Consider the following 26,736-nt stretch of genomic DNA (forward strand, 5'->3'; position numbering starts at 1 on the left):
AGTGTATGCCAAAAGTAAATATGTCGAGAATGGTAGCATAATCTATTTATACATATAATTCATACTGATTTAGGCTGACGACCATTCACAGAATTTAGCGTAGGCAGGCTCGATATGTTTTCGCAGTATTTTAATATTGGTATTTTATCTATATATATATATATATATATATAAGAGGGAGCAGTCTGCCAATCATGACATTCGCAATGCCAGGGGTTTTTTTTAATGAAAACTAGGGACGAGATGAGCAGGACGTCAGCTGATGGTAATTGTTACACCCTGTCCGTTACAATGCAGTGCCGCTCAAGATTATTGAAAAACCCAAAAATTCTGAGCGGCATTACAATTGCACTTGTCACCTTGAGACATAAGATGTAAATTCTCGTTTGCCTAGTAATTTCACAAGCTACAGCGCCCTTCAGACCGAAACACAATAATGCAACATTACTGCTTCAGGGCAGAAATAGGCGCCGTTGTGGTACTCATAATCTAGCCGGCATCCTGTGCAAAGGAGTCTCCCACTGGTAAGATTGACAAATTGCGACTATAATCTTGTAATAAACGGAGATCCACTACGATTTAAGCGAACAATGATCGCTCTCAGACTTTGCCGGAATATACTTCGTCGCCAATCTTATGTCAAATGACTGCACGTTTCATACTAAACTAAATTTCAATTATAACTTAGACAGTCCCACCTTAACTACGTAATACTTAGTATTTACATCCTCTTTGGTGGTAGTAGTAGTAGTCTCAGTCTTAGAAACTCTAGAACCGAAACAAAATGTGGCAGACATTTGCTTTGTACCTAAAAAAATATGGATTATTTTTACCAATGTCATTGGCACTGTAAAAAGACACGTGGGGCCACATATAAAAATACACGTTGATTTATGAATCTCCGACTCCTCGTTATAAAAACAAGCTTTGCGGCGCGTTTATCCTTATCGTATATATTTTTGTGTAAGTTATCGTTATTTTTGTAAAAGAGATTAATTATATATTACAGTGGTAATAAACTAAACAGAAACGAGTTGATGCAAATTTTACAATATTGTGTTCTGCGATTTATAATTGTCTACCTAATCAGGTTATTGATCTGTGCTTTTTTCATTTTAGGATTTTAAAATCTCAAACTGGTCCAAAAAGGCCGAGTTATTATATTCTTAAGTTTATTCGTTTACTTTAATGCTTATAAGTGTTTTTTTAGACCAGCATTTGCAAATTTTGTTTTTTGTAGTTTACCTGTAAACGCTTCTTGCTCGTGGCGGGTCCTTACCTTCCCTAAGATATGTACTTGGGAAGCGGTGGATGGTCCATGCGTCATGCTTGTTTACGGGCGTCTGTCTAGTTCTGTCTCCAGGAATTTTTATTTTAAATTGATAATATTTACCATTATAACTTTTCCTTAGAGGTGGCTAAATCTTTGGCCAGCATTATGTGTCATTTCGACCTCATTTAAATGATTTGTCTTTCTTTCTTGCCGTGACTTTCACTAGTGGGTAGCTCATGACTGATAGTACACACCGGCACCTTTTTCACATGAACGAAGTACTAAGAAGTATCTTTTTGTGTTATTTTATTGGGCTGGCATTTGCAAAAAATTGGTTTTTTGTTAATTGAAAAGTAATACAGCATATCCTACTAGCACAGAGTAGGGATTGGTATTAACTTATTCTAGTAGTAGTAGTAGTTATTGATTATAAAGTACAAATACTTGATTAAATGAAGTAGTAATCTCTTTTTTAGATTACGGTAGGCAACCCTACCGTTTGTACTTCATTTACCACACATAGCACCTATCATTACAGGTATTTACCTAATGCGACAGTTACAAACAAACAAGAATGCAAACAAAAAACAAATCAATCTAAAACTAATCATACAATAGCAATAATTAATTAACCAGACATTAACTTAAACAAAAATTACATCACACCAGAAAATACAATAAACTTGAACATACAACTATTTACAATAACATACTACTTCTAACAATACCCTTGCGAGTTCACTTCACGTACACCCAAACATGTCCACTTTGATGTGGAGTTCATTTGTATGGCGAATCTTGATTGGACTGGACTGATAGACAAATGAAAATAGTTAGGTAGATCGATTTATGGCCGTTTTCAATAACCTATCTATCCTTACTTTAACTTACTAGACTTACACTAATCTATCCTTTTACGCTTACTTACATTACAATAACCTATTGACAGATAGCATGGGACTATAACTGTATTTGACATAACTAAGGATAGATAAGATCTTCTCATTAAACGGTGATAGCAATGTATCCGTGAGTTAAACTTAGGGTAGATAGGTTTTGAAAACGGCCGTAAGTGCATCGATTGCTTCGATTTTATTGTTATTGATTTAAAATAGTAGTAGTTGGCGATAAAAAAGCTTACTAAAATTAATTATTTATTACTTAGATATCGAATGACAAATATTAATGTAGCTTCACTATTGATGGCCATTTTTATTTATAGTACCATAAATCGAAGTTTTCGAGTAGGTTTTTTTATTTATGCGCTTAATTAAAAGCTTATATTTATTTTCATAAATGTAAAGACATTTTTTTAATTACAATGTTTTATGCTGAATATTAATTGTTAATATATTAAATTGCTTGATATGTTGGACTTTTATGTCATACTTTACTCTTGTTGAGTCGGTTAATTAGGTTAATTTTACACAAAAAACATTCAGTTTTTCTGCAAAACTCACTTGACTATAAAAATGTGTCATAAAATAAATGAAAGATTGTGTCTATACAAACAAATACTACTTTATTACCAGTGTTCAATAAAATATACATAAAAAAAGGCATAAAAAGGCATTTATTTTCTCAAAATTGATTCCTTTAGAATTCTTTTTGATGTCGTTTCTTATACTACTAGATACTACTACCGCTTCGGAAACAAACGAATACAATTCTACGATTTGCCTCGTTTATCAATTGCGTCGTAAAAATATTGAAATTTAACAATAATGTGTGGTGTTCGCGCATAATAAATACCGTTCATACATAGAAAAATATATCCAAAAACTTATTAAATTATATACGAACACCTTCCTCGAGGACCACGTAATCCATTGGTGAGAACAGCGTGAAAATCCGAGGTGATGTTTTTGAGTTTATCGCGAACAGACAGACAGACGCGGCGGAGGACTTTGTTTATAATAGAATACGTATGTAGTGATATTAAAATAATAATAATAATGAAATGAAATGAAATGAAATATATCTTTATTGCATACCACAAAATTATGAAACATAACAAAAATCGAGACTACAAAAAGCAATAGGCGGCCTTATCGCTTAAGAGCGATTTCTACCAGGCAACCTATAATGAATCAGTTATAGTTGAAAAGATAACAGAAGGTGGTGTTATCGATATGCATATAATTTAAACATACAGTAAATAATTCCAAGAAAAGAACTAGTATTGAAATTGTCACAGTAATAAATAATAATTATGGAGCGTTGTTTTGAAAGATTGGAGAGTTTGAGCCTTTCTGATTTCAGAGGGAAGAGAATTCCATAGGTTAACAGCTTGCACAGCAAATGAATTGTTGAAAAAGGAAGTTTTATGAACAGGTGTACAAAGCAAGAGATTATGAACAGACCGAAGATATAGTTGGTGAGAACTTAATGCTGAAAATTTTTCCTTGAGATATATAGGAGTTTTAGGATCAAATAGGACACGATAGAGATGTATAAGTATATGGAAATTTCTACGCAAGCGGATAGGGAGCCATTTGAGCTTTTTGCGAAATTCAGACACGTGGTCATACTTACGTAGTCCAAATATAAAACGAATACACATGTTCTGCAATCGTTCAAGCTTATCCAACTGGAGTTCGGTTAAGTCGACATATGAAATGTCAGCGTAGTCAAGAATGGACAGGAGAAGGGATTGAGCGAGTAAAGTTTTCGTGGGAATAGGAAGAAAATTTTGGAGTTTTTTTAATGAGTGAGAGGCAGCATAGAGCTTCCTACTAACTTCTTTTAATTGATGGTGCCAAGACAAATTCCGATCAATGAATACGCCCAAGCTCTTAACAGAGCAGCTAAAAGGAATAAGAGTTCCTCCTACAGAAATGGGAGGTAGATTACCCCACTCAATTTTATGGGTTAGTTGTGAGCTACCAACAATAATACATTGAGTTTTCGACGGATTCACTTTTAGTCCATGGGCAGTACTCCATTCCACGATTGTAGTTAAGTCTTTGTTAGTGTTTTTAATAGCTAAAGGCAGACCCTCGAGAGAAGATTGTGAGTATATCTGGAGATCGTCTGCATACATATGATACCAGGAAGTTAAATTTTTAGTTATAGAGTTAATAAAAATTGCAAAAAGAAGAGGAGATAGTACACCGCCTTGTGGAACTCCAGCGGAAAGGTTAGACCAGGTTGAAGTGTTATCATCAATCTTAGTCCTTTGCCGACGCCCACGTAAATAGCTTCGAAACCACCCTATCACTGTTGGAGATACGTTAATAGAACTCAACATGCTCAGCAAAATATCAAAGTCAACAGTGCAGAAGGCATTACTGAAGTCGAGTAGTGTAAGTATTGTGAGCTGTTGCTTATCCATGCCAGATCGGATATCATCGGTAATTTTTATAAGTGCAGTAGTCGTACTATGTCCTGGACGAAAACCAGATTGGAGAGGGTTAAGAACACTGTGCTTATTAATAAATATAGAGAATTGTTGATGGACTAAGCGTTCAAGAACCTTGGAAAGAAAAGGTAGTATAGATATGGGGCGATAGTCAGAAAGATTATGTGGTTTAGAAATTTTAGGTATTGGAATAACATTAGCGTCTTTCCAGGCTACAGGAAATTGGCCAGACGTTATAGAAAAATTAAGAATATGGAAGATTGTAGGAACTAGGATATCTATGATAGGAAGGATCATATTACGACTAATGCAATCACTACCAACGGCCTTAGATGTAACAGACAAATAATCTAATTGTATGTTAGTAAGATTAGTTGCTTACGCTTCTATTTCTTTGAGTTGAGGATCTCGTTAGAGTAAAGGCCTCCTCCAGTTTTCCAAAGTATTATATTTTTGGTTTTATGCATCCAGTCATTTACTGCAATCTCTATTATGTTATTATATATACTTATATACTTTTATTTTGAACATTTACTGGGATCTTGTTGTAATAGCATATACATCGCCCCACAAAAGACTTACTAGTTCGTCTTAGCCGAGTAGTAGGCATTATCAGTTTATGTCTGTTCCTGGTGGTAGCATTATGGTTATGACAGTTTCTAGCAAATTCACTTATGTGTCTATGTACTTAAATTACATAATCAATAATATATATATATATAATTTCAAAGAATATAAATACATCCGAATGCCGTGTATCCAGGGCCAGTCGTCTGGAAGGTCAGCTCCGCTCCGATTAGGGTTACCACAACGGCACCTATTTCTGCCGTGAAGCATAATGTGTAAGCATTACTGTGTTTCGGTCTGAAGGGCGCCGTGGCTAGTGAAATTACTGGGCAAATGAGATTTAACATCTTATATCTCAAGGTGACGAGCGGAGTTGTAGTGCCGCGCAGAATTTTTGGGTCTGAGCGGCACTGCACTCAATTACCATCAGAACGTCCGGCTCGTCTCGTCCCTTATTTTAATAACGAAAAGAGATATCCTACTGCCACCATGATCACTCAACAACAAGTGACTCTTTCGTTTTTTTTTATTCTATTCCATAAAATCTCATTTATCCATAGCATTTGTTTGGTTATTCGTTGTCACGTATTATTTTGTGAAAATATATTATATTAACTTATTTTAAGTGATCATGAAGTAGCATTTTATGTTAGTCAATATAGATTATTAGTATATTATGTACTAGCTGACAGACACTGCTTTGTCAATAGAAAAAAAAAATGATATAGTATGTTATACATACACTAGTGGACCCAACAGACGTCCTGTACACACGTCTTAAATTTGAAAAATCGGTCTAGCCGTTAGGAGGAGTCCACTGACATACACATGAGCAGGAGAATTATATTATATGGACGGAATCGAGAATCAAACCAATCTCAAATTCACTGAAACAAACAAAAAAATCATCAACATCGGTCCAGCCGTTTAGGAGGTAGTTTAATTGTGAATCATAACCATTCTCGAATCCATCTGAATACACACAGAAAGTTTCATTAGAATCGGTCCAGCCGTCTAGGAGGAGTTCAGTGACATACACACGCACGGAATCTGAAGACACACACCAATCTCAAATTCACTGGAACACACAAAAATATCATCAAAATCGGTCCAGCCGTTTAGGAGGTAGTTCAATTGTGAATCTAAACCATTCTCGAATCCACCTGAATACACACAGAAAGTTTCATTAGAATCGGTCCAGCCGTCTAGGAGGAGTTCAGTGACATACACACGCACACCAGAATTATATATATAAAGATAATACATAAATCCACCATACATTGTTTTATTATATCTCAAAGGGGTTCGGCAGTGTTTTCGTGGAAAGCTTCCAGACGGATTATTTTTTCCGTCACCTCCAATAAATACCGTTGATAAATACAAAAATATTTTCAAAAACTTATCAAATTATATAAAAAACCTTCCTAGAGAACCGTATTATCCTTTGGTGAAAACAGCATGAAAATCGATGCTCTAGTTTTTGAGTTCATCACGAACAGACAGAAGACAGTCGCGGCGGAGGACTTTGTTTTCTAATAGGTACGTAGGTTGTGATATTAAAATTGCAGTTTGAAATTAATTACCCTAAGACTAACAAGGTTCAAAGTTAATGTTAACCTATCATGTTTACTTGCCGTTTTCAATAACCTATCTCTCTTTAGTTAAGCTTACTAGAGGTAGACAAATCTATCCTTTTACGCTTACTTACATTTTAATAACTTATATTAACGATAGATAATATCTTGTCAGTAAATGATGGTAGTAAGATATCTGTTACTAGAGATACGTTATTTAAAACGGCCGTAAGTCACACAAATTATAGCTTTTTTTAAAAGAACTTGCCAAAAGATTACAAGTAAATGACTAACACAAGTACACTATACAGACACGTTAGGTATATTATTTAATAATGTTTAAACACTCCCCGCGTGTACATCTCCGGTCTGTGAGATTTAATTCATTGATGATGAATCAGAGAGGCCGGTTGATCTTGAACTTTTAATATTTACATGTGACGTGTTCTTGTGTATTTATAACATGAATCTTGAGGTGACCAGTGAGGGAACTAATGCGTAGTTGTAACATACTTTTTATAGGAGGGTCCGTAGCTACTACGTAAGTCGGTACTGGCCAGGAGCCGTTCTAATTCCTAGCTAACAGATATGTTTGAAGCGTTTAAGTAAAAAGCAATCATATATCGTGAACTATAATGTCAAATAAGAGCCGCTTACAGGGAAAATTGCGTGAGATATATGTTTATGTAAGATGAACGACGAATCTACCCGTGGTGTTTACAATGATGGCCCCGCGCATTTGCATGAGGGACCTTAAGTTTAAAATTGCTCATTCAATATCACCGCTCAAGGCCAAGGCTACAAGAATTCTTGTTGTTTTAATGAAATAACCTGTTTAAATAAGCCAAAGGCTATTTATAGGCTGGGTCCTTTGATGAAATTTGTATATATACGTAGTGAGAAGTGTTATAGGACCAAGTAATTACGTAAATGATAATCTGGGTGTATATGTTAACGGCCAAACCCGATTTTAGGACAAACTAGTTTTTCCTAGGCCAAACCAATTCATACTGTAGGCGATAAGATAAACCGGTACAGGCTAGGCTCAACTAGATTATCCTATATATATATATAATAAGACTTTTTAAAACCTTTCTCTCCACTATTTTTAATAAGCAACAGATACTATTAGTAGATGTTATCTATGGCATATGCTACATTATAACTTACACTTTATCAATAAAAAACAGTATATTATTTAAAAAAAGACGTGTGGCACTCGGGACTGCCGCGGTGAAGCTATTGCATAGCATCTTTTATCAACTTATGCAATTATAATTATTTATTTATTTTATTTATGCAGTATTTTTTTTTATAAAAATTAATTTTAAAAAAAGCAAACGGGAACTGAGTAAAATTTAACTTGCAAGATTTGATTACAGACACAACGGGACAGGTGAAACTGAATAACCTGGTTGTCATAGTAATAAAAATTAAAAAAACGTGATAAAAAGGCTCGAACCTGGGCCCTTCTGCACAACGAGCATATGTGATAACCGCTGTTCCACGGCAACTGTAAAAAGCGTGCCGAAATATCTATATACATCTAGTAAGTGTTAGGTTATTTTCCTTACGGAATTTCTGGATTCGGTCCCCACGCTCAAGGCGCGCTAGAAGCTATGCAATAGCTTAAAATATATTTTTCTTATTTTGTAACATGTAACAACACGTCGCCTTAATTGAATGCTGCATGAGCATTTAAAATCAAAAAGCGTAAAGCAAGAATTTTTATAGACTAAGCCAAACCAGTTTATACTTATTCATATTAGGATCAACTAGGTCAGCCTATGTCTAACGGGTTTGTTCTAAAGCCTATAGGATAACTAGTGAAGCCTAGTCTGTACCGGTTTATCCTATCGCTAACAAGATGACCTGGTTTGGCTTAGGAAAATCTAGTTTGTCCTAAAATCGGTTTTGGCCGGTAACAAAAAACGATTTTGTTGACGACAGCAACTATATACCTTAAATCTATGATAAGTCCGCCTTCCATTATAAAATAATCATAAATATTGTATTATTTACAGTTAGCTTATGCTTCGGCGGTGCCCACCAACATTCTGGAGCTGGACTTGACTCCGGAGCAAGCCCAGCAGTACCTCAACAGTCCTCCTTTCACGGAGCCCAAGCTTGCAGGAAGAACTGCAGTACTGCCCCTGGTGAGTTTACCACTAAAGAGTTTGATTTTATTAGGTTTATATTATAATGAAAGATTATTATCACTTGTGAGGAGCTGACTATTATTTGAAATTATAATCATAACAACAATCATAAGTTGTTTGTCACAATTTGTTTATAAAATCAACCTTGGGCTGGAGCGTTCTTGTGATTCCTTTGGTGCTGCAGGAGTGATCACTTACAATCAGCTGGCGACCCGTATACTTGTTTGTATTCGTAAATAGAAAGTAAATAATTTAGATATAGTTACTTCTCGATTTAAATATGTTTAAGAATGGGTATTTATAACAGGACTTTTGAACACGCACAATTGAAATCACGGTGTGGTCCAAGTATCGGTACTTGGCAAACCCTCCAAACAATAACTTACCCAGATATATTTTTATCCAAACAAAACAATGCCTTTAACTAATTTTAAAATGTATACATTAAATTAAAACTATCGTTACGGGGAAGTAAGTGTACCAAGAATACTGGCAGCATTTCCGCGTTGGATAGCTAGGCTGATCCTTTAGCCGAAATAGCTGCCAGTTTCCAGTAGCCCTGTTGACGCGCGTAGATAGTATTTCGTAAGTTTGTACAATCTCCGCACCTCTGGACCACACGGCCCAAGTGTCTCGACACCAAACGGCACAAAGATGTAAGACTCACTGAGACCGAGTCATATTTAGACGTTTGTTGTCTTCGGCAGTCAAAGCAGCAGCCCCAGCACCAACTGAAGAAGCTTGGACATGAGAAGGGGCCAGTGGGACTCGTGTCGACTTAACTTACCTAATATTGTTAACAATAAAATAGAGTTTCGTAGCTTATATTGGGATTTGAAGAAACATATTGTAATTCATATATTTCTTTGATGTTACAGTACAGGCTTCATTACAATAAGTTAAATATAATTTTCAGGTGAGGTATAACGATCCACGGTTCCGTAGCGCTGAGGCTGGCCCCACCCTAGGGCATTACTGGAAGAACGGCAGGGAGATTGAGAATACCGAGGATTATGTTGAAGAGGTTTGTTTATATTACTTACTGGCTGTGGTAGTTGGAGTTGGAAGTGATGATTATACAAATAAACACTTTTTGGATGACGAGACATATCCATTTTATCTATTTAAATTGCTATCATGATTTTGGGAACAACGTCGAAATATTTAGTTTAAATAATTTGTTTCCAACTTCTACATAATATATTCCAAATAATAATGGAGAAACATGTAACCAATATTAGTGTTTGCAGTCATATCTAATAATAATGGTACCGTAATTTTATGCGCTTCATAGTATCAAAACATTATTTGTTCCGACACTCATATTCAAAAGGCGTAGTCTTAGACTCATGAAAGTCAGCCTTTGTCCATCCGATCCAAAAAAAAGGAGACAGTTCGGATCCGGCAAACTAATGACAGGACTATTGCTATTGTCTCCCTACTGTCCAAAATCATGGAGAGCATAATTAACCGCCAGCTCTTGGAATACCAAGAGGGTCACCAGTTGATCAACGACCGTCAGTACGACTTAAGCCATGATCGGTCAGCGAGCGATCTTCTGGTATACCTAACACATGGATGGGCGGCGGCTATCGTAAGCAAGAAGGAGAAGGCCTAGTTGTTGGCCGGATATAGCGAAAGCCATTGATCGAATATGACACAAGGCGCTTCTCTCAAAACTTCCATCATTTGGGCTTCCCAAGAGTTTATGAAAATGGACCACCAGCTTCCTCAATGGACGCAGCATACAGGTCGTTGTTGGCGGTTATTGCTCGAACCTGAAGCCCGTGAACGCTGGAGTTCCCCAAGGATCTTTGCTAGCTCCTTCACTGTTCCTTCTGCATATCAATGATATGTTGGACACCTCTTCAATAAAAAATATTTTTATTAAAATTAGCTATGTACCCATATATTAGTCGGTATCATGAAAATAGCGATATTAATTCTGCGCCATATAATCATGTTTTGTTTCAAAATTTATTGGATAAACAAGTTGATGCAACAACAAATAGCTAGTATACAAACCGACGAACATATTACGCAGTTTTAATGTGGTATGAGTCATATGAGCTCATCAATTTAATATAAGTTCATAAGATCCTATGGTTATAATTATAGTTCCTACTACGAAGGTCAAAATGTTTTAATAGTAAACAAAATGAATCATTTAAGGATTGTAAAGAATATTAGGTACAGTAGGAACCCACTTCAAACATGTTTGATGATGCGGTGCTGGTTGATTTGTTAACATCGTATTAATATTGTCATTATAAAAGAATTGGAATTAAAGTGCTTAAATCCGTTGATCTCTTGTTACCCATGTTATGGAGTGAACGTCCTTAGTTCCACACTTCGATGGAGATCGATGCTCTAAATTATTTGAGTTTTCTTTAGTGTTTAAATTTATATTTGTCTTTAAACAATTCGACACGTGTTTCGCCTCTTTACGAGGCATACTCAGGACGTGTTGTCTCGCCAAAATCTGGCACGAGACTCGAGACTTTTAACACTAAAGAAAAATTCAAATCATTTGGATAATTATGGATTTCCGCAAAGTAACGCCTACTTCAATAAATTTTCTGAAATCGATGCTAGTAATTATGGACCAAATTATCCCCTTGCTCGCCTATCGTTTAAGATCTCTTCCTAAGGCCTGCTGTTTGTAAGATGTATACAATCGTTCAGGTTCAAATAGGACACCTTCTCTTTCTAAAGTATAAGGATCAAGTCCTTAAGTCCACGATGTGCTTTTGTCTTCAGTGGCTTCGACACGGAGTCCGCACAGACTTTGGCTAAGTGCCCATTCATCAATAGCGAGAATTAGAGAGAACAATACTAGAGACCAATACTGTCAGTTATGCTGAATCTGGCGAATTATCTCTGGAATATATCATAAAAATCCAGATTTTTCAGTTTCCGATAATATATGGAAGAAGATAACTGGTTTCCTTGGTACGGTTCTCTAGCTATAGAGTAACGAGTGCTGGATGCAGAGAAAATTATTTTTTATCCTTTTTAGATAAGGCCCTTATTTTAAAGCAGACATGTTTGTTGTACTTTTTTTACACTTTTAAGTTGCCTCCCCAACTAATACGGCAACTCATAACTCATTTGCTAATGAATAATCTATATTTACAAAAACAGTTCGTGTCATGACAATAATTCTTATTTCAGGTTCAACTGGTCATACTATTTTCATTCCTTTAAAGTTTGCTTATAGGAGCTACCTTACTACTGGTACTATCTTGTCATACATGTAACACACTGACCATTAAAAATTTCCACTTTACCAATTAATATAAGGTAATAAACATACAAAATCATTTACTCCAATTGTGAACCTCCATCTTTTTTATGTCGGATGAGTCCCGTATTATTATTGGATCCCCTATGAAGTTAATTGCAATATCCTCCACATCTCATAAGGTTCATTTAACTCGATATTTTCCCGTCACCATTTGCTGGATAGGGACACACCCACACACACTGCTTTGTCAACAAGCTTATCAACATTTCAATCAACTACTAAGGTTTAGTGGAGTTCAGCAAAGTAAGAATAGTTTAATCTTCAACCAGTATCTTTTTGGCCAGACTTTAACGGGGATCTTTGTAGTCCTGATACATTTACCAGTAGACCAATGAAATCGTCAATTCGTTCACTGATTCATCCAACAATCTGTGTTCAGGTGTACGACGCATCCCAGTTCCACGGGCAGGACGGTCTTGGCGCATATGTGTACGGCTACCAGACCCCAGAGTCTTCTAAATTGGAGAACAGAGTGAGATCTGGAGACGTTACTGGCTCCTACACCTACAAGGCTGGTGGCAATCCAAATGAACTAATTAAGGTGAGCAAGTGGAACAGGTCAAGGTTGAGATTCAGCAACAAAACGAAGACTATAGGATAACTAGTTCTTTGATATACATATTACTAACTTACATGTTTCACATCAGTACTTTTTGCTAGTGAAGGTTCTGCGGACCTACCATGCACTCTAATTGCGATTCAATTGATGACCTTAAATGAATTTATTTGCTATTTCATACCACGACGTTATTAGAGGTATCCAATTAGGGTCGACGTTAAATCAAGTCGGAAATTGAAACGTAAACTGTTTTAGTTCATTCATTCGTACCATGAGGTAATATTTCAACCTTAATTGAATAGCTTATGTGTCAAAGTGAGCGATTCTAATAAACTTGCTACTTTCTTAGCGGAAAGTGAATCATTTTGTTAATAACTTTTAAAAAATAATGACAACATACAGAAAAGGAAAATGGTATTGATGAAAGATAAGATGAGAATACTTTATTGGACTTTTTGTAAAACAGAATACTGAAAATAGATTTCTACTCCAGCATTTCTACCCTCGAACTTAATGGCGGAATAAATCAAAGTCATTCTATTTTAATTGATAAATATGCAAATTGATTTGTTCCGTTTATGTTACTGGTAAATATTTTCGTTAGTCCTTTAAACGTACTTCATGACAAAATAATAAATAATGTAATTAAAATTTTGTAATACTCGCTGTACCGACAGACGTTGTTCTCTACATAATAAATTAAATACTGTTTTGTTTATGAATTTGTGAATAATATTTCATAACATCTATCATCATCAATTATTTCGTAAAATATGCTCCGTGTTGCTATAATGAAATTGTTTCACAGCAGAACTGTCAAACCGTGCGTCAATAAATTCTCTGATAGAAAATGTCTCCCATACAAAAAATCTACAAACTCATAAGACAAAAATAATGTCTTTACTTGTCTTGGGCAGGAAGCACGTGAATATTAATGTCTTTTATAAATGACACCGGGCAAAATTACAAGGCATTTGGTTAAACGCCTGGGCAGGAGGAGGATATTGGGTGAAGTTAAATTTTAAAAAATATCAGCAGTTCTTGATAATGAATTTGTTTTACTATTTGTTTTCACAACAGGTTCGCTACTGGGCTGACAGCCAAGGTTTCCATCAAGAAGACAACATCCCTAAGGTGGAATTGAAGCCCGTCGAGGAAGCTGAAGACGTGCGCCAAGCCAGGCTTGCTCACGAGAAGGCATGGCAGGAGGCTGCTGCAGCCGCCAGGGTGCAACCAGACCCACAGTATGTCCACAGACTTCTACGGTAGATTGATTTGTAGTTAGATTTGCTTGAGAACATCCTTGGATGACAACTGCAATTGCTTCGACTAACTGGCGACTTTTTAATCTGCTTAAAGGTAGAGGTTATATTTAGTTGCTTGAAAGCTGAAAAGCTAGGTAATGATGGTGGAGATGGTGAAGTTAAACAATCAAAAATAAGAACAATTACCTTTTAAAATTGCTTTGCAGGTTTTGGTATAAATACAGAGGAGTTCTGATGCATTCTGACATCATAAGTCAATATTTTCTATATGGGTGCTTACAAAGTCATTCAATCACATATCGGGTGTTAGAATTTATAACAAAAAAATATTGGCGATGTCATAATTAACTTACGCATGTTCATAATATTAATCCTACTTTGACTTTATCGGCCTTATAAATAAACGAGGTATAAAGTTATAACTGATGATAAACAAAGAAAGTGCAAAATGTTTACACTATCGTTGACAACACTGTCAATACAATGATAATTCTGAAGTTTTCCTAATGACAAGCTACTTTGCAAATAAACGCGGGAAACGTATATACGTCAGAACAAACCATTCGTAAGCAAAATGTCTATTTGTAAACATTTTACATATTCTTGGTTTATGCTTAGTTATAACTTTATGCCAATATTGTTGAAAAATCTTGTATGTCTTGTTCAATAATTATTATTATTATTTATATATAAAACTAAACATTAGACCATTCATGATAAATAGTATTAATTCTCAGGTTGATTTGAAACAGGGACATCTTAAATATCAAACCTTTCCTATTACCGTCCAACTCTCCATTATGTTGAATTCACTAAAATTAATTTTACAGAGGAGAATATAACCAACAATACGACTACCAACCTTCTGCATCAGTACAACAAGGTTATGCAGCTGGCCCCGGACTAGTCAGACAGGTCCGTCAAAGCAAGGCGTACTATGGCGGTCAGGGATCAAACCAACCCGGACAACAATACCCTAATTCTTACTCAACAACTGAAGAACCTGAACCAACTGTGAGTATTTTTCCTAAGTTTGTACGGTTTCGTATTCCAAGAATAGAACAAAGTAAAAGGTGACCGATTGATTTTGTTGTTACTTTACTACCATGCAGTAGGTACGAAAAATTTGCTAAATAACCGAATCAAAATTTGCTAAAATAATCTATATTATGGCACTTTTTTATGACATTAAGGGACGAGACGAGCAGGACGTTCAGCTGACGGTAATTGATATGCTCTGCCCTTTTCAATCCAGTGCCGCTCAAGATTCTTGAGAAACACAAAAATTCTGAGCGGCACTACAATTGCGCTCGTCATCTTAAGACATAAGGTCTCATTTGCCCAGTAATTTACTAGCTACGGCGCCCTTCAACAAACAAAACACACTAATGCATACACGGCAGAAAACGGCACCGTTGTGGTACCCATAATCTAGCCGGCATGCTGTGGAAAGGTATCTCCAACTGGTGAAATAATTTGAAAAATAAATGGCTTAGTGGAGTGTAATATAAACCAAGCAGTTAGAACAGATGTCTTAATTATTAAATAGAAAAATTAATTAAAAAGAATTACGCAAATTGTTCTCTAAAGAAGTCCAACATATTCAAGCCTAAATAACTTATATGAATTATAAATATGCATTTTGAAAACTCTTACGTGAGATGAGAGAGGAGAAACTTGAGCAAACTCTGAAGCAGTCTCAAGGATCCAACAGGTGTGAGAAGGTTAAAAAATTCGGTGAAATTATATCACCTAATATTATTGATACCTCTTTCGTAAAATACAAAGAAAATAGATGAATAATAACAGTAAGCACCTGACTCTTCATCAATTAATATATCTTTCTAATTCAGGGTCCCCCACGTGGTTTCTTCTACTCCTTCAACTACCCTACCTCCATTCTGGTGGCTAAGAAGGACTTGCAGGGTGGCTCCTACAACCCCGAATATCCGGGAGACCAGGACTTCTATGCTAAGTCTCAACGCGTATAAATTTTACCTTTATTTGTGATGCTTTGGATGTAAATTAACATAATATCTTATTAAAATAACAGATACAGTAAACTAACAGTTTAAATATCGTGACATCAAGGCTCGTGTTTAGAATTCACCCGATATTGAAGCCAAAATACATAATGAAAAAAAAACAATATAAACTTACATTCATAAATAATGAGAAATTGTGTGCTCGCATAAAATTAAAAGTAAAACTCTCTATAATAGTCAGATTTGACTTTGATTGCAATATCAAAGATTAGTGAGCATCTTGTGTAACATTAAAAACAATTGAAATTAGGCCTAACGTACTTAATATATAAGTTTCACATATTTTTCTTATTCGTTGCCATTTTAGATGTAAGTGAGCCATTTGCAGAATAGAAAGTCATCCTGCATATGGCTAACGATTTAGTTCGATAGCACAACGTGTCTCGCCATATTTGTTGAAATAATTAAGAATGTAATGCCACCTACATTAACATCGAATTTCGAACATCATATATTTGTTGGACTCTTGAACCCAGTCTTGTAGTTAAGTTACCATAATTATAATGAACATGTGTATCTTAGGAATAATGAATAAAGTAATTAATGCTATATGTTTTTTATTTGTTTCCATTATCCTTTCGATAACGAAAAAAGTAGGATTCTATCGCTTTTCAGATATATTAAAATCGAATAATTATTTCACTTGGTGTCAAACTAAATATTGGACGCTTGACACGTAAGAAAATTGTGAAAATTTTTAAAACAACTAAAATAGGAGGTGATCACCCGACACGTTAGATCAACGATGCGATGTAGTCCATAAAGAGATAAACTGTTTCATAAATTGTAATCACTTTACGATATTGCCAATTGTAACTGTTACATGCTCAGTCAAAAAAAAAGAATTATCAACTATGCAGCTTACCTTTACGACGTAGAATAGCAATAATTGAAACAAACAATTCCATTAATATATCATTTACTATAAATCTTTCATCTATTATCTTTACTCTTTGGTATTGTCTATTTCATATTCCTTTCCCTTATACTTGTATAGGTATCTGTATAAACTGAGCATTCATTGGCATCATAACCATTGGGCTTCCATTATTCAGCTTCTTTACTTGCAATCTATTCATAACAGTCATTAAACTTGGCATTGCTTCATTCATCTGAACAGGCCTTTGGAATGGCCATCTTTGCCCTATGATGGATATAATACCGGCTATTCCACTGGAAATACCATTGTAAGCCCAAGAGATTGAATCTGGGACGTTGACTTCTATTGGTAGCCAGGGAATGGATGAAATGAAGTCTCCGATTGAAAATCGTCCGTTTGGTAGGAGCATTAACACTTTAGAATCAGTCGGTTCAGATTCAGAATCAATTACTACTGAATCTGTATCATCTTTTCTGTTATGGTAGTCTGATTTGAGTGAATTGTTATAAATTTCAGTGCTGCCTTTGGCTGTTTCGTCATTTGGAAGAAGAAAGAGCATCTGTCGTTGATTCCTGAAATAAACGAAAGATTTTAAACGCAACATAGCAGTAGTATATTTTTGGTTAGACTACATTATAGACGGAATGAATAAAAACTTTATTTATAACAAAAACAAAACATAGAATAATAAAAAAAATAGTTCCAGAGGTTAGAGGTTAAAAATTAAAAACCCAAATGTAAAAAACATACAACTATATATGCAAAATGTTATAGTGAGTGGAGTAACAAGTATTGATAAATATTTTTTTTAAACACTCCATTTTTTTTTTTACAGAAGATGATAATTTTAATTTGGCACTACTCTCCAGAATATAGATACATAACTTTTGAAGTTGAAGTATTGTATGTTTAAGTAAATAAAATAATAGCAATTTCAGATATTTAAGCGACACATAATGACATAAGAATAAAGATTTTTACTTTCTTTTGGAAATTTTTAACAGTCTTCAAGCTGCGGAAAGGTAGTGGTAATGAGGTCATTCCAGTACTTGGTGGCAATGTATCTAAAACTTCCTCTAAAAGAAGCGGAATGATGGAGTGGGACTGCCAAGACGTGGCTAAATGAAGTCACCTACGAGCATCTATATTTAAAACATTTTCTTCATTGAGGTATGGAGAAATGTCTTGTCAGGCCGGTATATCCCAGCAAAAACAAGCACATTTATTTTGTATTCTTTGTATAAGCCAAGAGCCTCACAAGGACGTATGCGCAATTCGGTGGTTATAAATGGTCTAATTTGGTACAACATTTTCAATGTGTAAAAACTGCTGGATATAACTTTATTTATATACTTTTCAAATCTAAGAAATACATCCATTATCAACCCAAGATTGCGAACTTAGTGTCCGCGTTCGATGTACTTATCATTAGTGATTAGTCGTACATTGTCCTCATTAATTAATTCAAAGCCGTTACATTTGCCGAGGATCATAAATTTTGTTTTATCTGGGTTTAAAATCAACGAGTTTTTTTTTCTGACCACATGAATATTTCATGAAGATCAGCATTTATAACATCTGTGGCCCGTTGGACTTCATAATTCATTCGTAGCTGAAAAGAAACTTAAAATTGTATATTATCAGCGTGAATCTGATAATTGCAGTGCTTAATTTCTTTAATTATGTAAGCAATGTATACAATAAATATAACGAGCCCTAAATGGATCCCTGGGGAACTCCTCTAGTTAAATTCGCACGTTCTGAAAAATTTATGCTACCCTGCTCATCTATCACATCTGTGTTCTTTAAGTGATAAAACTTTTAAACCATTTTATACTATTTTCACTAAAACCATTGTAGCTAACTTGCTTGGAAAGTAGAAGATTTAAAGTTTCAAAAGCGCGTGAAAAATCATGATTTGAATTGTAACTTTTTTTTCCTCTTGCGCTGCTAAAATATTATCTAACACGTTTATAAGGGCCGTAGTTGTGCTTCACTGTCTCCTGAAACCGGATTAGCGAATCACCCTCTTATATTTTGAGTTTCTAAGTAGCTCATCAATTGCTTATGCAAAATAATTTCGATAATTTTTGAAGGACACGGAAGTATACTAATTGGTCTTAGTTCGTATCAGTAGAAATTCGGCAGAGCCGATCCTTTCATTCCTCTTCAACAACAATAATGTTGCACCGCTATGCAGTTACAACTGAAGCCATAAACCTATTTCTTCCGTAAGGGTGCGTGCTGTTGTAATTACAGTTGCATAGCGCAGAACGATGTGAACGGGGCTTGAACCTTAGATCCCTTTATAGTCTGTAACAAATCAGATAATATTTTCACTCTTATGGATATATGATACAGCTGTGGATGCCAGATGGGTCATCTGTTCACTCCGTCACTTATTCCTCTTAAAATAAGAATTAATTTTCGGATCGTTCTCAGAAATTATTTTTCAGTGGCATTTAGCGGGAATGTTGTAAGACAACAACTTGCAACTAGGCTGCCGAATGAGTTATCGAAGAACTGGGTATATTTAGCAACGGTATGTTTGATTGAACAGAAAATCGGAATTTATTTGTTACATAATTTTACCACCCATATTTAACTCGAAACTGTGCAACCGCTGAACAGTGGAACAAAGTTTCAGGCATTATACCAATATGTGTGACATATGTGGTCTGCATCATGAGCTCCACTTCTCCATATACTTTTTGTATACAATTGTTTTGTTGGTAAAAGTACCTAAAACACTTTATGTATGCGAATAAATTAATGCCAACAGTAGAATAAAATAAACTCTAATTGAAAACCTCCTTCCGTCTTTGAAGTCGGTTTGACTTGCTTTTTTCTTCCCATTAAAGCTCAACAATTTCCTAAGTGGGGGGAAAATGTAAAAAGAAAACTTTAACATACATATGTGTCATTTCCTAGTCCTACATGAATAAAGTGATTTTTATTTGATTTGGTTGAAAATAATCTTATATTATTTAGGTTTGTCTTTGTGTTTATTCTTAGTCATAGCCAAACCGATTTCAAAGCGGTTTTCACTCATGTATTGGCAAGCTCTACATAATCAATAGTGTTCGTTTTATTCCAATTGAATCAAAAAAAAAGTAAGCAAGCAAGAAGTTATACTTCTTTGCGAACGACTTTAACGAAGCAAAAATTTAATAAAAATAAATTAAAATGATTTATTCCTCGTGTTATTCTACGCTTCTTGAAAAAATGGCTTTGACAATTAATTATTAAATAATGAATACAGCTGTTTGGCTTGAACCCTTTGCCTGTGGTAATAATGGACGAAGAAACCAAAAAAAAACGAATGACGCAAACGTCAGAAAATTTTAGGAACCAACATCAACCTGTTACCTTTGTGTTACAGTGAAGCGCGCGCATCTTAAAATTTCACTCTCATCACTTTTTCATAACGCCCCGAAAGAAGTATAACTTCAAAAAGGAAAGTTCATTGAAATAATACGTGCGTGTGATATTATTTTAATTTTATTGACATTTATTTTAATAATTGTTTGTTTCTCTGTTGAGATAGATATGTTCGAAACGGTTGAACCGATTGTCTGTGATAACTTAACCACTCACTATTAATTAATGAATTATCATTATGAATATAGAAAATATGGAAGGAATCCATGCATAAATTACTTAATACTTGCAAACAAAATCATCTTTAATCGACAGATTTGCACGTAAACCAGAAATCGCCGCACCGGCAGCCGCTGAATTTATTCCAAAGTGCACATTGTAATGACTTACATTGTCTACGCGGTACATACATGTTTCTTTATTTAACTAATATATAGCTAGTATTAATTTACCTTAAAATCATGCCTAAATATTGTTTAAAATTTGTTATGCAACCGGAAAGACTGGTATCATATTATTATTAGTTGCTATACTGTACAAAACAAACATATTATACCACATAGGTATATCGTTTTGTCGAAAGTATTTATTGCTATATTGCATATGGACTCTCAGTTCGGGAGATTAATTTTTTTAGTATATTTTTTTTAATATATTAACGGCTTTGGACACACGTCCTTTAAGGCAAACATGAAATAGTTTTTTAGTTTAGACTTAGTAAAACCAAAGAGTATTAACATGATTATCAAATAATTACAATAAAACAAAGCGTACACTTACATTAGATCTGAATTAATTGGGACTTGTAGTCCATTGTCCATGGGCACCATGGGAATCCCTGGGTACACAGGCATCGGTAGCGGCAGAAACATCCTCATCGGCGCGGAGTCTACCACCACGACCCACAGCAACAACAGAATCATCATAAAGTAAATTTATTCTCTACGCATTTATATATATGTAATATATAATTCTGAGATTACTTTAAAAAAAACACAATACTTGTAACGAAAAAAAAGGTTTTGTTTGAATTTAATTGAGTTAAAATTACGTATTTCAATGACGCTTGATGACACTTCTTGTTATGTTCTAATTTTAAACAACACTGATTCACTGTTTTTTTTTAAACTGTATTGAGTGAGCAAGGACCCGTTTTGTGTGACAGTGGCATCGGAAATAAAGGCTTAGTATTGTTATTCACAGGCTGATGTCAACTGACCTACTGTCAGGATTGGTTGACCTTCGCTTTCTTTTTGTTTTCTTCTTCAATTTCTAATGTTTAATTATAAAGAGAAATTGCATGGTTCATTACAGAAATTAATTTGATACAAGATAGTTTTTTTACTCATAGTAATTTGTACTGTTTAAAATAAAGGTGTCAGCTGCTTAATGATGAAATAAATACAGCAAATACTTTAAGTTGAACGATAATATTCTATGTAGGCATGTGTAAATAGCAATGTGGTATTTATATTACTTAGGTGGGTAAAGTCTTGATACTCCAATAAATTCATAGGCTTGTATTTTAATATAAAATAAAACCGTATATTGTTTATAATAACTTTTTACAGTTAAGAATTAAAATAAAATAAAACATTCAATTAGGTACCAAAATCTTAGTGCTTAGAGGCATTAGGTGCGTTGAAATAAAATTATAATTAATAGGGATCGAGTTCCAGGAGTCACAACTTTTTATTGGGAAATTGCTCCTCTTTAAGGGTTTTTTTTTCAAAACCGGACTCGGCAGACGTTGTTATGTACATAATAAATAAAATACTATTATAACTTCGTAAAATATGCTCCCTGTTGTTTGAAATTGTTTCCCAGAAGAACTGTCAAACCGTGCGTCAATATATTCTTCCATAGAAAATCTGTCCATACAAAACAAATATTGGAAATAAACATAATATGATAAATAAATTAATGAGTCCCAAATCGAAATAATAACTATCCTATCTCCAAAACTGGAAACTACACTCCATGTAAGTAATTCCCATTAAAATCCGTTTGTTAGTTTAGGAGTTCACTGGAAACAAACATCAGGAAACTGGATTTACATATATTAAGAGAAATTATAATAAATTATTTAATTATATTATATATATAGATCTTCGAAAATCTAAATGCTTTCTTTTTACATCTTAATTTGTTAATTACAATCGTATTTTCTAATGTGCCATAATAAATCTTAATACATATAAATCCAGTGTCCTGATTTTTGTTTTCAGTGGACTCCTAAACCATCTTGGCACAGGATGCATCAAGATGGATACAACGGCAGCGCCTTTTGCTGCCGTGAAGGAGTAATTTGCGAACTGCGAGTAAGTACTATTGTTTTCGGTTTGAAGGACGCTGTAGCTAGTGAAATTTTATGGGCTAATGAGATACAAAATATATATAGAAAATATGATGTAAATATGTGTTGTTACTTGTATGTTCCTTTCACGAGCTCTGCTTTTTCCGAACAAATGGTAAATTCAGTAATTTAAATGACATGGTAATTGAAAAGCCTCCAAGACGTTGTGATTTACAGCAGTGTTTCAATAGTAGCGTGCCTTTGAAAGATTTTGTACCTACCTGAAGCGTAACCAACTGCCACCCTATTACATAATATAAACTCATAAAACATTTACCAGTGGATGGCTCCTTTGCACCCGATGCCGGCTAGATTGTGAGTATAACGGCGGATATTTCAGCCATGAAGCAGTACTGTGTTTCGGTCCGAAAGGCGTCGTAGCTAGTGTAATTAATTGTCTAAAGGTGACGATCGCAGTTGTAGTGCCGCTCAGAATTTTTGGGTTTTTCAATAATCCTGAGCGGCACTGCATTGTAGTGGGCAGAGCGTATCAATTACCATCAGCTGAACGTCCTGCTCGTCTTATTTTCATAAAAAAAAAAACAATTACTGGTGTATGAGCTACATACCGCAACCATTAAGTTAGACACCGATTACTTTAAACGCAACAAACAATTACTATTGCTGCTATGACAGAGAGAGAGAGAGAGAGAGAGAATTAAAAAAAAATAAATGACTCAACATAGTTCTATATCTATGTTCACTTCGATTTTATTCCTCTTGACAAACGGACAATGAAGTGATACCCAGATATATTTCATTATTTTCACATTTGCTACTTTGTCACTATTTTTTAAGTTTAATAGTATGTCTAATAATATATTTACTTTAGTTCTAAATTTTTAATGGAACTGCTAGGTCTGTTTGAACTATATGCTATGTAATTATGCTTGAATATGACTGTTTGTTTCCTGAATTAAATAAATAATATAATATTTCGTTGGTTAAGCTAAAATAAACAGCCACACGCACAGTTATCAACATTACATATACTTCATATTGAGGCTGTTAAAGGTGTGTTTGTGACGAACGAGTAGCGACTGTTACGGCCCATTTAATTATCTCCAGTGACCGAGATACATCTGTGTCAATGATAATGCCAAGAGTAATTGTTGTTCCACCGTCATGATTAACTGCTATTATGTTAAGCACGCGCCCGTTGCTAAGTACTCGGGGGGCGTAGAACATCTTCCCTACTAGTATTGACGCACGCAGACCGCATGTCGTTATCGAATCTACGAACAAATCTTCCATCGATCTTTTTGTTATTGGCTTCGCTAAGATCAAATCTATAAGACAGACATAACACTGTGTGATGTGACATCACTTATTGAAAGTCAAAAACTACCACCAATTCCAAAACGAATGCCTCAGACTTGAGAAGAACGGGCGCAATAAACTGAGCGGGCTTTCTTTCATCGAAAAAATATGTTTACAAAGTAATATTGTACAATTAAACTTATTATTTAATAGCCTGAGGGCGGTCGCTCCACTCCCAATCTGTGGTATCATTAAGAAAGTCATTTATGTTATAGTAACCTTGTACGAGTGCAGCACTGAAAATTTCGGGAATCAAGGAAGTGCACAACATTACTATTTAAAAATGTATTTATTACTTTTCGAAGTATTCTCCGCAAAATTTGACACATTTTTCCATACGATGGAACCAATCATTGAAGCAACCATTCCATTCGGAAGTTGGGGTCTCCGAAATGGCCGTTTTGTAGGCGTCCACAGCGTCTTCAGGTGATGAAAATCTCTGACCAGGCAATTTATTCTTTATTTTAGGGAAAGTATAGAAATCATTGGGGCTTAGGTCGGAGCTGTACGGCGGATGGCCTAATAATTCTATGTTTTCTTTTTTTTTATGGAATAGGAGGACAAACGAGCGTACGGGTCACCTGTTGTTAAGTGATCACCGCCGCCCATACTCTCTTGCAACACCAGAGGAATCACAGGAGCGTTACCGGCCTTTAAGGAAGGTGTACGCGCTTTTTTTGAAGGTACCCATGTCGTATCGTCCCGGAAACACCGCACCAGGAAGTTCATTCCACAGCTTTGTAGTACGTGGAAGAAAGCTCCTTGTAAACCGCACTGTGGAGGACCGCCACACATCCAGATGCTGAGGATGATATCCTAACTTGTGGCGTGTCGTGCGAAGGTGGAATTCGGCGGCAGGAATTAGGTAAAACAGCTCTTCGGAACACTCCCCGTGATAAATGCGGTAGAAGACGGTATGTTTTCTTGCTCTAAAAACTCTTTTGTTCTGTGCGCGGTGTGAGAACTCGCATTGTCGTGATGGAGGATGAGGCGGCGGTTGCAGTTCTCTTTACAGAGTTCAGAAACGACCTGTGGCAAACAAATGCTAGCATACCATTCTGCATAAACGTTTCTTTGTCCCTCAAGAGGAATCCGGAAAACAACTTTTTTACACCTTATTGTTCTTTCAAGATTATTTGTATTTGACTCATGCCAATGTCTAAAGTTGCCTGAATTTCGCGGTATGTCACATGTCGATCTTCCTCAATCAGCTTACGCACAGCACTAACGTTTTCTTTGGTGACTGTAGTTTTTGGACGACCTTGACGGGGATCATCACTGAGCTTGACACGTCCACGTTGAAATTCAGCAAACCAGCGATAAATTGTGGTATTGGATAGGGCTTCATCACCAAATGCAGAAATCATCCGGTCAACAGACTGTTTTTGTGTTAAACCACGTCGAAAGTCATAATAAATCATCGCTCTAGAATTTCCTCGAGTCAATTCCATTTTCTCAACGACTAAACAAGTTTGACACGACCTTGTGACAAGACCGAGAATCTTTTTTTAAATAAATAAATGGTATTCGATTTTTAAAACCAAGGAGTTTTCAATTAAAAAGATTTGAATATGACAGGAACAGTGGAAATATTCCATTCCCGATACTTTTAGTTCAGCCTATGTATCGTACAAGGTTACATTGTGATCCATACATATTTTTATATAAAAAAAAAGCCCGCTGAGTTTCTTGCGCCCGATCTTCTCAGGTCTGAGGCTTTTTATTTTGAATGGGTGGTAGTTTTGACGTTCAAGCACCAGGCATACATTTTGTTTGAGCCCATTTTCTGCAAACTTGACATTTTATGCATGTTTCTTTCCCGGTAAACATTAAACTTCCCAGCTACAATCTTAATTGGCTTCAGGACAGTGAACACTCCTGTCTCATCCACATTCCAAATATTTGATACACTGAATCCATGTTTGTTGAGCTAGTAGCTCAACTACCCCCACCCCGAAATTTTAAGACAAAGGTGAGATGATGAATAAACTGTTAGAATTATACGTAGAACCTTTATATATATCAAAAAAAGAATAAATTTATCATAGTATAACACTTACCCGATTGAAATCGAATGAAATTTGACTATTACAGATGAAATATTACTGTTTACAACTATTTTAACATTTGTTGTCAAAATAAATAATGCGGTCATGTACTTTACTCGATCAACGTGTCGCCAGTCACCAACGGCGGTCGTGCGATAAGTTCTTCTCTGTCGACGCTTTCTTTTCGTTTGTTGATGTTTCTGCGTGCGGTGTATAGTTTCCGAGATATTTCGATTGCCCAACTTGCCCCTATGCTCAACTAGCCTCGCCCTACCCTATAACTACTATCTTATAACGTTTCAAAAGTATATATAAGTTTCAATAAAGTTTCGTTAAACAACTTGTTCAATATAATGATGTAAGAAACCAGAACAATATATTATTAGATTTAATACCCTGTAACTTTGAAGGTATATCTGTAGAACATTGTGGGAGCCCATTGAGCAAACTCGACCCTCATCATCCAGCATTAAATGTAGAAATAGACACAAAATTATCATATTCGTATTGTGTAAACAAACAAATTTGTAATTATAGTTTTAAAAAAGCAAATTATTCACTAGTTATTGCAGAGTTGAAAAGAATTAATTGGATGTCAGAGCTCTTACCTATTAAAGATGTCAATGTTGCCGTTGCAAAAT

General features: G+C 35.2%; 1 protein-coding gene across 2 annotated transcripts in view; it reads left to right on the forward strand.

Moving 5' to 3' along the window:
• The window catches only part of LOC126970690 (uncharacterized), a 27,426-nt gene extending 10,767 nt beyond the window's left edge, over nt 1-16,659 (forward strand). Inside the window, exons 2-7 of one of the 2 annotated variants that reach the window (XM_050816778.1) lie at nt 8,800-8,931; nt 9,851-9,958; nt 12,621-12,782; nt 13,881-14,065; nt 14,896-15,079; nt 15,919-16,659. In XM_050816778.1, coding sequence (XP_050672735.1) covers nt 8,800-8,931; nt 9,851-9,958; nt 12,621-12,782; nt 13,881-14,065; nt 14,896-15,079; nt 15,919-16,056 — 909 coding nt within the window. In that variant the 3' untranslated portion in view covers nt 16,057-16,659. The remainder of the gene's footprint in view (nt 1-8,799; nt 8,932-9,850; nt 9,959-12,620; nt 12,783-13,880; nt 14,066-14,895; nt 15,080-15,918) is intronic. The other variant, XM_050816786.1, reaches the window with a different exon arrangement.
• The last annotated feature ends 10,077 nt before the right edge of the window (nt 16,660-26,736 follow it).

This window comes from Leptidea sinapis, chromosome 1, assembly GCF_905404315.1.
Source record: "Leptidea sinapis chromosome 1, ilLepSina1.1, whole genome shotgun sequence".
In the NCBI taxonomy this organism is placed as follows: Eukaryota; Metazoa; Arthropoda; class Insecta; order Lepidoptera; family Pieridae; genus Leptidea; species Leptidea sinapis.